At 34.9% G+C, this 14,630-nt stretch overlaps 4 protein-coding genes across 4 annotated transcripts; 3 read left to right on the forward strand and 1 right to left on the reverse strand.

Moving 5' to 3' along the window:
- Positions 1–226: 226 nt before the first annotated feature.
- Positions 227–1,225, forward strand: DFA_10672 (uncharacterized protein; the record flags this gene model as incomplete). The annotated part of the gene is made up of 1 exon (XM_004351263.1): positions 227–1,225. The coding sequence occupies one exon, from the start codon at positions 227–229 to the stop codon at positions 1,223–1,225; it is 999 nt and encodes a 332-aa protein (XP_004351315.1).
- A 341-nt stretch (positions 1,226–1,566) lies between these two features.
- Positions 1,567–5,381, forward strand: DFA_10673 (RabGAP/TBC domain-containing protein; the record flags this gene model as incomplete). Its single annotated transcript, XM_004351264.1, has 5 exons — positions 1,567–1,838; positions 1,944–2,228; positions 2,311–2,566; positions 2,653–2,974; positions 3,073–5,381. The coding sequence occupies 5 exons, from the start codon at positions 1,567–1,569 to the stop codon at positions 5,379–5,381; spliced, it is 3,444 nt and encodes a 1,147-aa protein (XP_004351316.1).
- Positions 5,382–8,017: 2,636 nt separating this feature from the next.
- DFA_10674 (P-type ATPase) lies at positions 8,018–13,349 on the forward strand (the record flags this gene model as incomplete). The annotated part of the gene is made up of 5 exons (XM_004351265.1): positions 8,018–8,180; positions 9,072–9,099; positions 9,200–9,938; positions 10,027–10,510; positions 10,594–13,349. 5 exons carry the CDS (start codon positions 8,018–8,020, stop codon positions 13,347–13,349), a joined length of 4,170 nt encoding a protein of 1,389 aa, XP_004351317.1.
- A 170-nt stretch (positions 13,350–13,519) lies between these two features.
- arrH (ADP-ribosylation like factor) lies at positions 13,520–14,404 on the reverse strand (the record flags this gene model as incomplete). Its single annotated transcript, XM_004351266.1, has 5 exons — positions 13,520–13,536; positions 13,648–13,903; positions 13,996–14,086; positions 14,158–14,278; positions 14,365–14,404. The coding sequence occupies 5 exons, from the start codon at positions 14,402–14,404 to the stop codon at positions 13,520–13,522; spliced, it is 525 nt and encodes a 174-aa protein (XP_004351318.1).
- Positions 14,405–14,630: the final 226 nt, after the last annotated feature.

The raw sequence follows: 14,630 nt of genomic DNA on the forward strand, positions 1-14,630 counted from the left end.
GTCTTCGTTGTCACAGTTTGCTATTTAAACGCATCAAAGATGACTCTCTATATTCATTCATCAAACTAAAAGAATAATAACAACAGGTTAATTAATTACAACTCTATCAAGATCAGTTATAATTAATTACGTATTATCAAAGCAGCAGCAACCAAACAATCATACAATCATACACCTATCGTCACATTATATATCTTAATATAATAATAATTAAATCATAAAAGAAATGGATTTAGAATTTACCCCAAGAGTACCCGCCGTCTATTCATACGTTTATCCATCGTCAAAGGATACTAAAGCTCACACTGCTACTGCCCCTACTACTACTGCCGCCGCTGTTAACAATAATAATAATAACAAGCCATCAGTTAGTAATAATAATAACAATAATCATGTAGGATATGGTTATTTCGATTATGATAACATCAAACCAAAGAATAATCAAAGAGCAGAGGTTGATGAAACTGCCGAAGCTTTGTTACAACAATTATTTGGTATCTCTTTACCTCCTTCTCATCGTGGTGGACAACAACATCAACAACATCAACAACAACATCAACCACAACAACAATACTATCATCAATACCAACCACAACAACAACAACAAGTTAAGCCAAGATACCAAGTTGTTCAACAACAACAAGTCCCAGCTAAACCTGTTGCTCAACAACCACAACAACAATATCAATCAAAACAACAACCTCAACCTCAACAACAACAACCAAATATTATTAAACCAATTACAACATTTTCACCAAAAGTTGATATATTAAATGGTAGTGATTCCTATTTGATTAGAGTTGAATTGGCAGGTGTTGAAAAGAAGGATCTATCAATTGATATTAAAAAGGAACAAATATTATCAATCTCTGGTGAAAAGAAGGATCCATTCAAACAACAACAACAGTCATCATCATTACCAATTAATATTATCAGCTCACCACCATCAACAACTACATCTGAACCATTAATTCAAGAAGCATCCAATTCAAACAACTCTTCATCATCTTTATCCAACTCCTCATCTTCTTTATCATCATCATCATCAACATATAAATATAATAGTCAAGAATCATTATACGGTAAATTTACACGTGAAGTCCAGTTACCAAGCGACACTGATATCACTCAAATCACAGCCACACATGAAAATGGTATCCTTTTAATCACCATTCCAAAACAACAAGAATTAACTCCACAATCATTTAGAATTAATATTCAATAATCTAATACATCGTAAATAATAACCAGTGTTGTAAATATATAAATATAAATAAAGTAAATACCATTTTTGTAAATTTAAAAGTATCTGTCTGTTTTTGCCGCGTCAATTTAAATTTTTCATGTCGTTGTAACTTTGATCCACAACACACCGTTTTCCACAACACAATAATAATCAAGTTGTCAACATTAAACAGTACACAACACATATATATATATATACAAAGATAAGAAAGAAAGAAAGAAAGAGAGATATACATAGTCGTTATGGTGATCAATATATATCATAAACAATAATAGATAGAGAGACAAACAACAACAACAACAAAAATAGATTTATAAATAATGGCTATAGATACATCTATAGATCTACACCATGATCATGGTGATAGTGATCATGATGACAACGATGATATTGATGGTGAAGAAGATGATAACATTAATAATAATAGTATGATTGGACCTGATGATTATGAACCAGAATCACCAACAAAAAAGGGTGCCACTTTGGATCGATATGGATTCGTTGCTACCGATTCGAATCAGTCGTCCTCATCGACACCATCATTGAATCAAGGTGGTGGAATTGGAGAAAGACAAGACATGAATGAACAAGAGTAAGTATACACATATGTAGGACACGGTTAGTTAGTTGGTTGATTTAATCAAATGTCTAATCTATTGTTATATTTATGTTTTATGTTTGGCGTGTAAAATTATAGGAGAACGAAAAAAGAAAAAGAATGGAATAATATAGTTATACATTGGAATGAATGGACCAGAGATAATGCAGATCGATTACTACACTTAACGTCAAAGGGAATACCTATGAATGCAAGACCGATCGTTTGGAGAAAAATGTTGAATATGAAATACTACAAAGACATGTATCCAAACAACTACTTTACCAAACTTTATGGTCAAGGTGAAAATGAACATACCGAACAAATATTATTAGATATTCCTCGTACCTATCCAAATCATCAAAGATTCTTTTCAAAAAGAGGGTATGTAAATTCAAAAATAATAATAATAATATTATTATTTCCAGTTCCATTATTTAATTAATCAATTCTTAATTACTTTTAGCAAAAAAGATTTACAAAATGTATTACAAGCATACTCTTATCATAACAAAAAAGTAGGGTATTGTCAAGGTATGTCCTATATAGCAGGTGTGTTTGTTATGTATCTATCGGTGGAAGATGCATTTTGGATGCTTGTTGCATTGTTGGAACGTGAGACTATGGGTTACTACATATCAGGTATGCCACAACTAATATCCGATAGTAAACTATTTGCAAAAGTATTGGAAATTGAAAATTATCAATTAGGTAATCATTTGGTATGTATCAATCAAAATTTTTAATAATTTAGATGATTTTCAAAATAATTAATTAATTATTGTTTTATTTGGTTTCTTCTTTCTAGAAAATCAATGGAATTGATCCATTATTATATGTAACACCATGGTGGATGTGTTTCTTTACAACGTTACCTGATTGGGGAATGATTTTACGTATATGGGATTTAATTATGTTTGATGGTATTGCTGCATTGTTTAGAATATCTCTGTCGATTCTAGTGTCATCTCAATCGATACTACTCAAGAAAAAGGGTGCAGAGGGATTACTCCCATTCCTTTTACGTCCTCCACTTGAAGATATCGGTGGTATTGATAGTATACTAATGTTGGCCACTTCCTATTCCATCAGAGATCAAATGAAACATGCTGAAAAATTATTTGAAAAAGGTAAAGATAGAATTAAATTAAAAATTGAACCTGTCTTACCTATCTTTAATCTAATAATCAACCCCTTTAATATTTATATATATATATTTATATTTTAGAAAAAGAGTTACAACAACAACCATTATCAGCAAGTAAAAAGAAAAGAGATGCAAGTGAAATTAAGTCTGAAACTTCATCTTCCTCATCTTCAACATCACTATTTGAGAAAATTATTTATACACTTGGATTGGATGATGGATCATTGAATCAATATCAACAACAACATCAAAACCAACACCAAAACAATCATAAAAAGATTAAAAATGATAACAATGAACAATATAATCCAATTCCATCTACTCCAACTAGATCCCATCCATTGGATTCACATATGCCATCCAACTCTACTTCATTTGATGATAATTTAATTAAAATTACTCCTATCAAAGCAAATATTAATAATAATATTGATAATCCCAATAATCCCAATGTACAAATATCAACCTCAACTACCTCTACCTCTACAACAACTACAAATAATACAACTACAACTGCTACAACAACCGCTACTAATTCATCAATCACAAATAGAGTAAAAGATTTCTCAATGAAATTAAAGAATCGATTCTTTATGGTACCAACTAAAGGGTATCAACCATGTCGTGTTATTCACGAGACACAAAGAACAACGACGGCGAGAAAGTCGATTGCCAGACAATCAATTGCAGGCGGTGGTCGGAAATCAATTAGACCTCCTGTCAACCATTCAACATTTTCGAATCCCGATGGAACTTTAGAGACGTCCACATCCACAGTCCCATCAACTCCATCTAATACTCACCATCGTAGTGGTGCAGGTGCAACACCTAGAATGTCAACATCTGCACGTAAACTAACTATTGGAAGACAATCTATTCGTTCTGGAAATGGTAATGGTAGACCCTCCATCCTCCCGGGTCAAGGTCAAGGTACCAACAGTACTAGAAAGTCAATTGCCCATAAAAAAATGGTTATTACTCTACCACAGCAGGGGTCTAAACCCAACAAGAATGGTAATACCAACAAGACATCAACATCATTATCAACTACCAGTAGTAACAAAAGTGTTGATAATGAAAATGGTGACAATCAATTTGAAATGAAGGAAATGACTTCTACTACTAGACCTACTGGTATAATGACTGATCAATCACCGTCAACGTCAACAATTACCATTTCAAAGACACCAATTAGAAAACAACAACAACAACAAATGAAAACACCAAAATCTAAAAGTCCATTCACAATGAAAAAGATGATTGATGATGATCATGGTCAAGATCAAGATCAAGATACTGTATCACCATTTAAACCAAAGGTAGCCGCAGTAGTTGCTCCATCTACATCTCCATTACAACACAGTTCATCACCCATTTCCATTCCAGTTTCCAACAACCTAAACAACTCTTTGTATTCGTCATCTACATCATCGTCACTTTATAAATCAACGTCATCGCATTTTAACCAACATGGTGTAATAAGCAAACCAGCTACATCATCAGCGTCATCACCACAATCATTTAAAATGATTAATCCACCTCCACCATCATCAACTCCATTGTTAAAGATACTTACTCCACCTAGATCACGTGGTATTAGTAAGAGTGGATGTGCGTCAAGTTTGACATCTTCATCTAATCAATCCATGTCGATGGATATTAGTATGGCCGATACTAGTATCAATACTGATATTGGGTCAAGTGGTGGAATCATGCCAATGCAAATGTCACCTATATTCATTCCACTTGGTGACACAAATAATAACTATCCAACATTAAATGTTAATGTCAATAGTCCAATGACAACTATAAAGAGATCAGCAACTAAGGGAGGAGTAGGAAATAGAAGACGTCCAACTATTCTAAATACTACTGCTGGTGGTTTGAATAATCGTCAACAACCACACCTACACTCCAACTTATTTGAATCACCAATTAGAGTATCATCACCTATGAAACTTGGTTCATTTGATAGTCCAATAGGAATAGCTAGTCCAAGTAGTCAGGAAAGATTTGAATTATTGGGTAATAATCAATCCACACCTACCACTGCTGCCAACAATCATTCGTTCATGACTCCTCCAACCAACAACACTTTAAACAAGAAGAGATCAAATACCCATAATCCTTCCTCACCATCACCATTTAAATCCAATAACTCCAATAATAATAATGGTAATATTCTAACAAATAATCAAAATATTTTAAATAATAATAATAATAATAATAATAATTGTACATTAAATTCATCATCAAAGGTTGGGATGCAGATGAATCAACAAGCATCTAAACCAAAACAACAACAACAACAACAAAAGCAAGAAGAAAAAGAAAAAGAAAAAGATACAAGTTTATTCTCTAAAATTTGGTTTACTCCAATGGGAATCTAAACAAACAAACAAACATGTAGTCTTGGAAAAAAAAATAATAAAAAAAAAAAAAAAAGAAAAAAGAAAAAGGAAGAAAAGAAATCATTCTTTCTTTTTTTTTATAAATATATTTATTAATTAAAGTAAATCATATTGATAATTGAATAATAATAATTATATTATAATATAGTTGGTTGGTTATCCCATTATGTCATTCGATCTCATGTATCGTCTGGATCTTTCAAGAAAGAGTCTTTCACTGATAAAAATCATCAATAAATCGATTTATGACGTTGTAATAAAATAAAATAAAAAGTGGAAGTGGTAGTAAGAAACCATGGTTCTTCAACGAAATGGTGTGCAGTAGTAGCTACTATGAAATTAAACATGTTATCATCCAACAACATGCACTCGAGTTTATGCCGAAATAGTTTTTGGGTTTTTTTGAATACTCAGGGAAACCTTCCTATTTTGGAAACTTTAATTAAAAAACAACCATGTAGTTCGAGTGTTCGATGGTTACATATTACGCGCCAACTGTCATATTCTTTGTCTCTGTCTGTCTGTCTCTCTCGCTTCTGGACACAAGGTTGGGATAGTAGTGCCCAATTAAGGGTTCAAGGGACAACCCCAAAAAGTCGTTTTTCAAAGACACATCTATTAATTAAATCTTCATTTACAACCTAGTTGTCTTTTTTAATGCAAATAGAGTATCGTACATATAATCTGTACACATACATTCAATAAGAGAGAGAGAGAGAGTAGCAGAGTAACAATAGTAAGTTCATTCAAAAACTATAGTTTGTTTGTAAATCAGAATCACTATTTTAGTTTTAATACTATTATACCCTCTACCCCCAACAACCAACATAATATTTATTTATTTATTTATTTATTTATTTATTTATTTATTTATTCATTTTATTTATTTATTTTACTATCTATCCTTTTAATAATATTAATTAATAGGTATAGTAATAATATTTATTTATTTAACAAAACAAAACAAAAGGTAAATTCGTGAATGAATAATAATAATATAAAATAATAGTTTAGTTTGGTTTTTGAGTTAGTTACTATCCATCTTTTAAAGAAAAATATAAATGTGTATTGGATTGGATGGATAAACGATAGAGAGAGAGAGAGAGAGAGAGAGAGAATCGAATCGATTTCGATGGGATGGAAAACAAAGATATGTTATCAACAAATCATATGACAACAGTTCACTCACACAATTCACCCACTGTTTTCACCATCCCCACCTCCACACACACTATACTTTAAATTCAGTGTGGTAGAGGTTTTAAATTAAATTTAATTAAAAACCTGGGTAGGAATGAAATGAACGTGAGAGAGAGAGTAAACGAAAGAAAGAAGGAAGGAAGGAAGGAAGGGTGGAATTTATTGACAAAGTTGGAAATATACTCCACTTTATAAAGTAATTTTTAAATTATTAATTACAACAGTACCATAGAAAATATTGCTAGCAACAATAGAATAGAATAGAATAGAGGAAAGGAGGAGAAGAGCAGAAAGGATAGGATAATAACAACAATAATAATAATAATAATAATATCTGAAAAAGTAGATTTAAATATTAAAAATCAAACATATCATAGTTTAAACAACAACAACCAAATTATAGAGCTCTTTTAGAATAGATTAAGAATCAAAATAATAGTAGTACCTTTGAAATAGTATGAAATCATACAGGGTATGGTTAATAATAATAATAATAATAATAATAATAGTATTTTGTTGTTGTTGTTGTTGTTGTTGTTGTTGTTTGTGTTGGCATTACAATAGATTTGACAGATTGTGGAAATTAAAGAGTGGAAATGGTAGAACAGGAAGAAAAGGAGTGAAGATAGAAGATAGATAGATAGATTAAAATTTAATAATGGTATCGTTCCCTATCCACTTATCCATAATTTGTTTGTTTGTTGTTTGTTTGTTGTTATTGTTTTTGTTTTTAAAAAGGTAAATAATCCATAATCATTATACCATTTGTTATCTTAGTATTATAGAAACAAACACCATCCATGACCATTACCAACATGTTTAAAAAAGACGAAAATTGTTGGTGGGGGTTGTTTGTTTGTTTGTTTAGAAATGGGGGTTATTACTAGTTTCATTCAATCAATTCGTCATTCGCACGGAAGGTTGATAATAGTACGGAGATTGTTGATCATCCACAACAAACAATGAACATTCATGATGATGATCTCGAAAATGAAAGATTATAGAGAGAGAATATTAAAAGAGAAAGAGTGTTCACACAACTAACTAACTCTCACTTTTATCTTATCTTTATTTTGCCTCCTTCCTCTCCTCTCTCTTGCTCTCTTTCTCTCTTGCTCTCTCTCTCTCTTCTCCATCTGTCTTTTATTTAAAACAACCTAAATTTAACAACCTACCTCCTTTCCATTCTTTGCAATCTTATCTTGAACACAAAAATTTGAAACCATACAAAATTTAAACCATCGTCCTCCCTTCCCTTCCTTCGACCGTTTTTGAACAAACCAACAGAATCAACAACTATAGTCTTCTTTCTTTTTATTACATATATTTGAAAGAATACATACATACATACATACATATATATAATCAATATAGATAGAATAGAATAGATCTTTATAAAACAAAGATATAGCACAATGGATCATAGAGAAGGCGGTGGGATGAACCCACCAGCGTCTCTTCAAGGACTTGGTATTGATTCAACCAATACCACAGATACATTAGTAGATATTGACTTAAACAACAACAACAACAATAATAATCGTAATACGAATATTGATGTTGCCAGTTCATCAGAAGGTAAGCTTCAAATCTTTATCATACACAATACAGTTAGTTATCCATCATCTCCTCCTCTCTCTTCTTCCCTCTTTTGTTCATTCATACACGTATTTACTCGATGATATGACACAATACCTATCATATGAACGCGATGACATTTTTTAATGGGGCTATATTCAATCCATCCATCCATGCCCCCTTTATCTATCTGTTTTGCCCAACATCCATGTCGACGGATCTTTTTTACAAAAATCCCCCAATCGCAGTGCGTATACCCTCGTGGGTATCTTTGATTCTCGATCGGCAATATCAAACCGTTAAAGATTCAAAGAAGAATGAATGAAACTTAGGCGACCATATTAGTACCATTTCCCTCTCTCTCTATCTAAATATCTCGAAATTCAAAAAACTTCTTCTTCTTGTTTCTTTTTTTTTTGTTAGACCAATTTCACACGTTATCGGAGGTTTTACCTTTTTTTTTTAAAATTTTATCTCACACACTTTGTTGTTTGTTGCATTCTTTCGTCGTTGGGCGCTGAGCTGCATCTCATAACCACCCTGACAACAAAGAAGCCTGCACCAACAGCCCATCGCACCCTCATAAAAAAAGTTTTTTTTTTTTTGCCAACACACCACCATCTTCATTCATCATTTCTCATCGTTCTCCATCACACCCACCTCACACCACCACCAATAGCCAACAACCAACCAACAACTCAGTAGTAGTGTAGGTGTAGAGAGAATTGATTCATCCATCCATCATACTCTAAAAGTCTTTTTCACATTTCTCGTACTTGTATATTAGATACACATACACATACACATATATCTATATATCTCTATCTATCAAAGACAACAACAATATTATAGTTAATATACTATACGATATTGTTATTTTTATTTGTGTAGAGGAGAGAAGAAGACGACAGGATACATTGTTTGATGATACACAGTTACAGTTACAATAGGCAGATTTAGATTTAGATTTAGATATTAACATTCAATCAATCAATTGAATAATCTATAGAATTAAATAGAGGTTGGATTTTAGATCAACAAAGTAATAACGGATCAGAGTCTGGAAAGAGTCCGACCATTATGGATAATGATAATGTACCATTGCCATCGGCCAAATCAGCTGATGGTATAAGTCAACCACCAAATAACAATAACAATAATAGTTCAACATCAACATCTACGACAACGACGACTACGACTACATCATCATCATCACCACCATCATCATCTTCACAATTACAACAATTACAACGCATGTCATCACACAATAGCAGCCGAAGTGGCAGCAAGAGTAGTTTGAGCGATAGTAGCGACGGTATTGGCAATAATGGAGTCACCACAAGACAAACCTCGTCACCATCGTTTAGTGGTGGCAAGGCCAAGGGAACCTCACCAACAGGTCCCAAAAAGAGTTCGTCGTTGCGTAATAGCAAGCCAAAGAAATCGGCCAAGCCTCTCAAAAAACACAAAAAGAAGAAATACGTTGGCAACAGTCGTAGCATCTATATCAACGACGGTCCACAAAACATCGTCTCCAAGTTTTGTGATAATCGTATCAAAACGACAAAGTACTCTGTGTGGTCATTCATCCCAAAGAATTTGTACGAACAATTTAGAAGAGTTGCCAACTTTTATTTCCTTGTCATTGCCATCATTCAACTCATCCCTGGTATCTCTCCAGTCAATCCATATACTACTTGGTTACCTCTACTTTTTGTATTAGCAGTTACTGCTGTTAAAGAAGGTATTGAAGATTGGGTATGTAGAAAAAATTAAATTAAAAACAAAACAAACAAATATTTAATATTAACTTTACTTTTCTTTTTATTTTTTACTTTCTTTTTAGAAACGTAGACAATCAGATAACAAAGTAAATAATTTATTAGGAAAAGTTCTAAGAGGACAAGAATTTATTGAAATACCATGGAAAGAGATCAAGGTTGGAGATGTTGTAAAGGTGAACAAGGGAGAAAGATTCCCAGCAGATTTGGTGATTTTAAACAGCTCTGAACAACATGGAGTATGTTATATCGAAACCTCGAATCTTGATGGTGAAACCAATCTCAAGCAACGTCAGGCCATTCCACAAACATTTGAATTCCTCCGAAATGAAGAGGATCTATCACTCTTTAGAGGTTTCATCGAATGCGAACATCCAAACAATGTCATTTACGTTTTCCACGGTGCCATTGCTTTGGGTACCAATCCAAACGACACCAAATACCCTCTCAACAATAGTCAAACCCTTTTACGTGGTTGTGTATTACGTAATACTGAATGGATTTATGGTTCTGTTGTTTATACTGGTGAAGATACTAAAATTATGCAAAGTAAGCAAAAAGAGAACAAAAAAATAAGACAAAAGAAAAAGAAATATTTATTTATTTATTTTTTTAATTTTATTTTTTTCTAGATTCAACTGATGCACCATCAAAAAGATCAACATTGGAAAAATTAGTAAACAGAGGTTTAATTAATTTGTTTAGTGTAATGTTTGTAGTTTGTGTGATATCTACGATTGTTAGTATTGTATGGACCAATCAAAACAAGGTGGATGCTTGGTATTTGGGATTCAACGACAAGTCGACACAAGACGCAGCCAAAAACTTTTTGACATTTATGATTACTTTTGCCGTTATGATTCCTATTTCATTGTATGTGTCTTTGGAATTGGTCAAGGTTGCACAGGCTGTCTTTATCTCTTGGGATCTTGACATGTATCATGCTGAATCAGACACACCTGCACGTTCACGTACATCCAACTTGTCGGAAGAACTCGGTCAAATCGAGTACATCTTTTCCGATAAAACCGGTACACTTACACGTAACCAAATGGACTTTTTAAAGTGCTCTGTTGGTCGTATGAGTTATGGTTCGTATAGTCTTGCACAAAACAGCGGGACCAATAACTATGACTCGGTCGACTCGTTAAAGCTTGGTGACGGCAAGGGCTCGTACTCGGGCAGCATCAACAAGGTGCCCGACTTTATGAGCGAGCCGCTACCTGGCGCAGACCCCAACTTTGGGTTCCGCGACCGTCGTCTCCTCGACCACCTCAACGAGGCCGGTTCCGAGCAGAGCGAACTCATCCACCAGCTGCTTACCCTCTTGTCAGTGTGTCACAGCGTCATCCCCGATCGTCCCAACCGCGACGACTCGGTCATTGTCTATGAAGCCAGCTCGCCCGATGAAGCTGCCTTGGTTACCGCCGCCAAGAACCTCGGCTACGCCTTTTACAACCGTGAACCATCTGCAGTGCTGGTCAACCAACGTGGCCAGATTGTCCGTTACGAGTTCCTCAACATCCTCGAGTTTAACAGCGACCGTAAGCGTATGTCTGTCATTGTACGTGATCCCAAGGGCCGTATTGTCATCTACACCAAGGGTGCCGATACCACCGTCCTACCACTGCTCCGCAAGGACATGATCGACATTCAAGCCGTCACACTCGAGTTTTTGCAAGACTTTGCTGCCGAGGGTCTCCGTACTCTCTGCTGCGCATACGCCTACATTGAAGAAGACGCCTATGTCAAGTGGAACGAGCTGTACAAGGAGGCCGCCGTGGCCATCCAAGACCGTGACGCCAAGGTCGACAAGGTTGCCGAGCTCATTGAACGCGACCTCTGTCTCATCGGTTCCACAGCCATTGAAGACAAGCTCCAAGTTGGTGTACCACAAGCTATTGCCAACTTGGCCAAAGCCAACATCAAATTGTGGGTACTCACAGGTGACAAACAAGAAACTGCCATCAATATTGGTTTCTCGTGTCATTTACTCACATCCGACATGAAGATCATCATCCTCAACGGCAAGACTGTTGAAGAGGTGGAAGAACAGATCAACGGTGCCAATGACGCCTACTTTTCCGACAATCCAGTTGAATTCCCCAACAATGGCTTTGCACTCGTCGTCGAGGGCAGCTGTCTCAACTTTGCACTCGAGGGGTCACTCAAGGACAACTTCCTTGACCTCGCATCTAGTTGCAAGTCTGTCATTTGCTGTCGTACCACCCCACTCCAAAAAGCACAAGTCGTCAAGGTTGTCCGTGACCAATTGCGTGCCGTCACGCTCGCTATTGGTGATGGTGCCAACGATGTTTCCATGATTCAGGCAGCACACATTGGTGTCGGTATCTCGGGTAACGAAGGTATGCAGGCTGTTATGGCATCTGACTACTCGATCGCCCAGTTCCGTTTCCTCTACAAGTTGGTCGTCGCACACGGTCGTTGGGATTACAAGCGTAACAGTCGCCTCATCCTCTACTGCTTTTACAAAAACATGGTGTTTGCCATGACGCAGTTTTGGTTTGGTTTGTTTAACGCCTTTTCCGCTCAAACCATCTACGACTCTCTTTCCATCGCCGTCTTTAACGTTATTTTCACCGGTCTCCCTATCATTGTCTATGCCATCCTCGATCAAGATGTCTCTGCCCAGTCGTCCATGCAATACCCCCAACTCTACAAGTCGGGCCAAAAGGATTCAGAGTTTAACCTCAAAGTACTTTGGGTGTGGCTCGTTGAAGGATGGTCTCACTCTGTCGTCATCTTTTTCATGGCCTATGGTATCTATAGTTATGGCGCCAACGTTCTCTCCAACGGTCAAACACTCGATATTTGGGCTATGGGTCAAACCATCTTTATCCTCGTCGTCATCACTGTCAACCTCAAGCTCGCACTCGAGACTCGTTACTGGACTTGGCTCACCCACTTTTCCATCTGGGGTAGCATCCTCATTTGGTTCCTCTGGCAAGCTATCCTCGCCTCGATCCAAGCTGCTGGTGCATCTGCCACAGGTGAGGTCTACCAAATCGCCTACCATCTCTGGGCATCGCCCCTCTTTTGGCTCGGTCTATTCTGTATCCCCATCATTTGTCTCGTGCCCGACAGTCTCTACAAGATCATCCAGCGTGACTTCTTCCCCTACCCCTACCAGATCGTCCAAGAACTCGAGCGTGTCAATGGCAAGCCCGACCAGATCGCATGGGCCGAGAAGGGTATGAACGGTGCTCAAGGCATGGAACAATTCAAGGTGGTCGACATGAAGCAAAAAAAGGCTCGTGGTAAACTCCCCTTTCTCACTTGGATAAAGTCAAACAAGGTTTCAAAAAATAATACTGGTTATGCTTTTACTCATGGAAATGAAGTTGCAAATACTAATCTTCAATTATAATAACAAAATTAATAATTAGCGAAATGAAATCAAATAATAATAATAATCAAAATAATAATATTTATTATCCAGTCTTTTAAAAAAAGAAGATATTTGTAATAATAATAATAATAATAACAACAATACTAGAATCATATAACAAACAAACACTTACCCTACTCTCCCCCTTATTAAAAAACAAAATCCCCTAAATAAAAAAAAATAGGAAAATTATTTAATTAACTCTTTTTGTTTATTTATTTATTTGTTGATTTATTTTTTAAAGTTAATTCTAACCAATTTAATGAATCCAACATACCATCACCTTTGGCCGAAGAGACTGATCTTAATGTCCATTCTCTACCTCTACCATATTTTTCCAATTCCAAATCTTTAATAATCGATTCTGATGGATCATGTTGTAGTAAATCACAAAAATTGGCAAGTATTAAAAATGGTTTACCTTTTAATGAATCCAATGTCAATAGTCTGTGTAGAGATTCTTTTGATTCCAATGGTTCAGTTGCATTTAATATAAATATTACTGCTTCTTGAGGTTCGTACATTCCATTCCACTTTGAATTTTAAAAAAGTAATTATTATGTGTTAGAGAGAGAAAAGATGAATTTAAATTAAATAGATAAATGGTGATATAATAGTATTTTACTTGTACAAAATTTATGTCAGATCTTACAGCATTAGGAATATTCATATTCAAGAGAGGAACATCAAATACAATTAAATTAAATTGCTTGTAACTAAAGAGTATAAAATGTGTTAACAAAGAATAGAATAGAATAGATTCTTTATAATCAAGATGAATACAAACACTCCACATTCAACAGCAAATCCATAGACGGGAATAGGAATAGGGTGAGGAGCAAGATATCCATGTATCATAGCATTCAATACAGTTGTCTTTCCAACAGCATTTTGACCCAAGATGATAACTATAGTTCATAATAAGAAATATTGTTTAGTATTTGATAGAGATTGATGATTAAATTGAAAGTGGTAAGCAATACTTTTAACATACCTCTATGACTTTTCTGAAACATAGACATAATCATCCCCATTGTTTATCTTCTTCTTCTTTCAAATATAGTCTAATTATACATATCAATATCGGTTGAATGGTTTGGTTAATATTAGTTGTTTATTTCATCAAATGAACAATTTTTCTAGATGACTCAGCTCGAGGAGAGAAGAGATTTGATTTCAGAAAGATTTAAGTTTATTTTGTTTTCTAATTATTTCTTATTGTAGAAGCATACCTAGCTAGGTTATATATTCATTCTTTTA

This window comes from Cavenderia fasciculata (assembly GCF_000203815.1).
Source record: "Cavenderia fasciculata unplaced genomic scaffold Scf_EUAJFUG01CK1KI-5, whole genome shotgun sequence".
NCBI classification, from domain to species: Eukaryota; Evosea; class Eumycetozoa; order Acytosteliales; family Cavenderiaceae; genus Cavenderia; species Cavenderia fasciculata.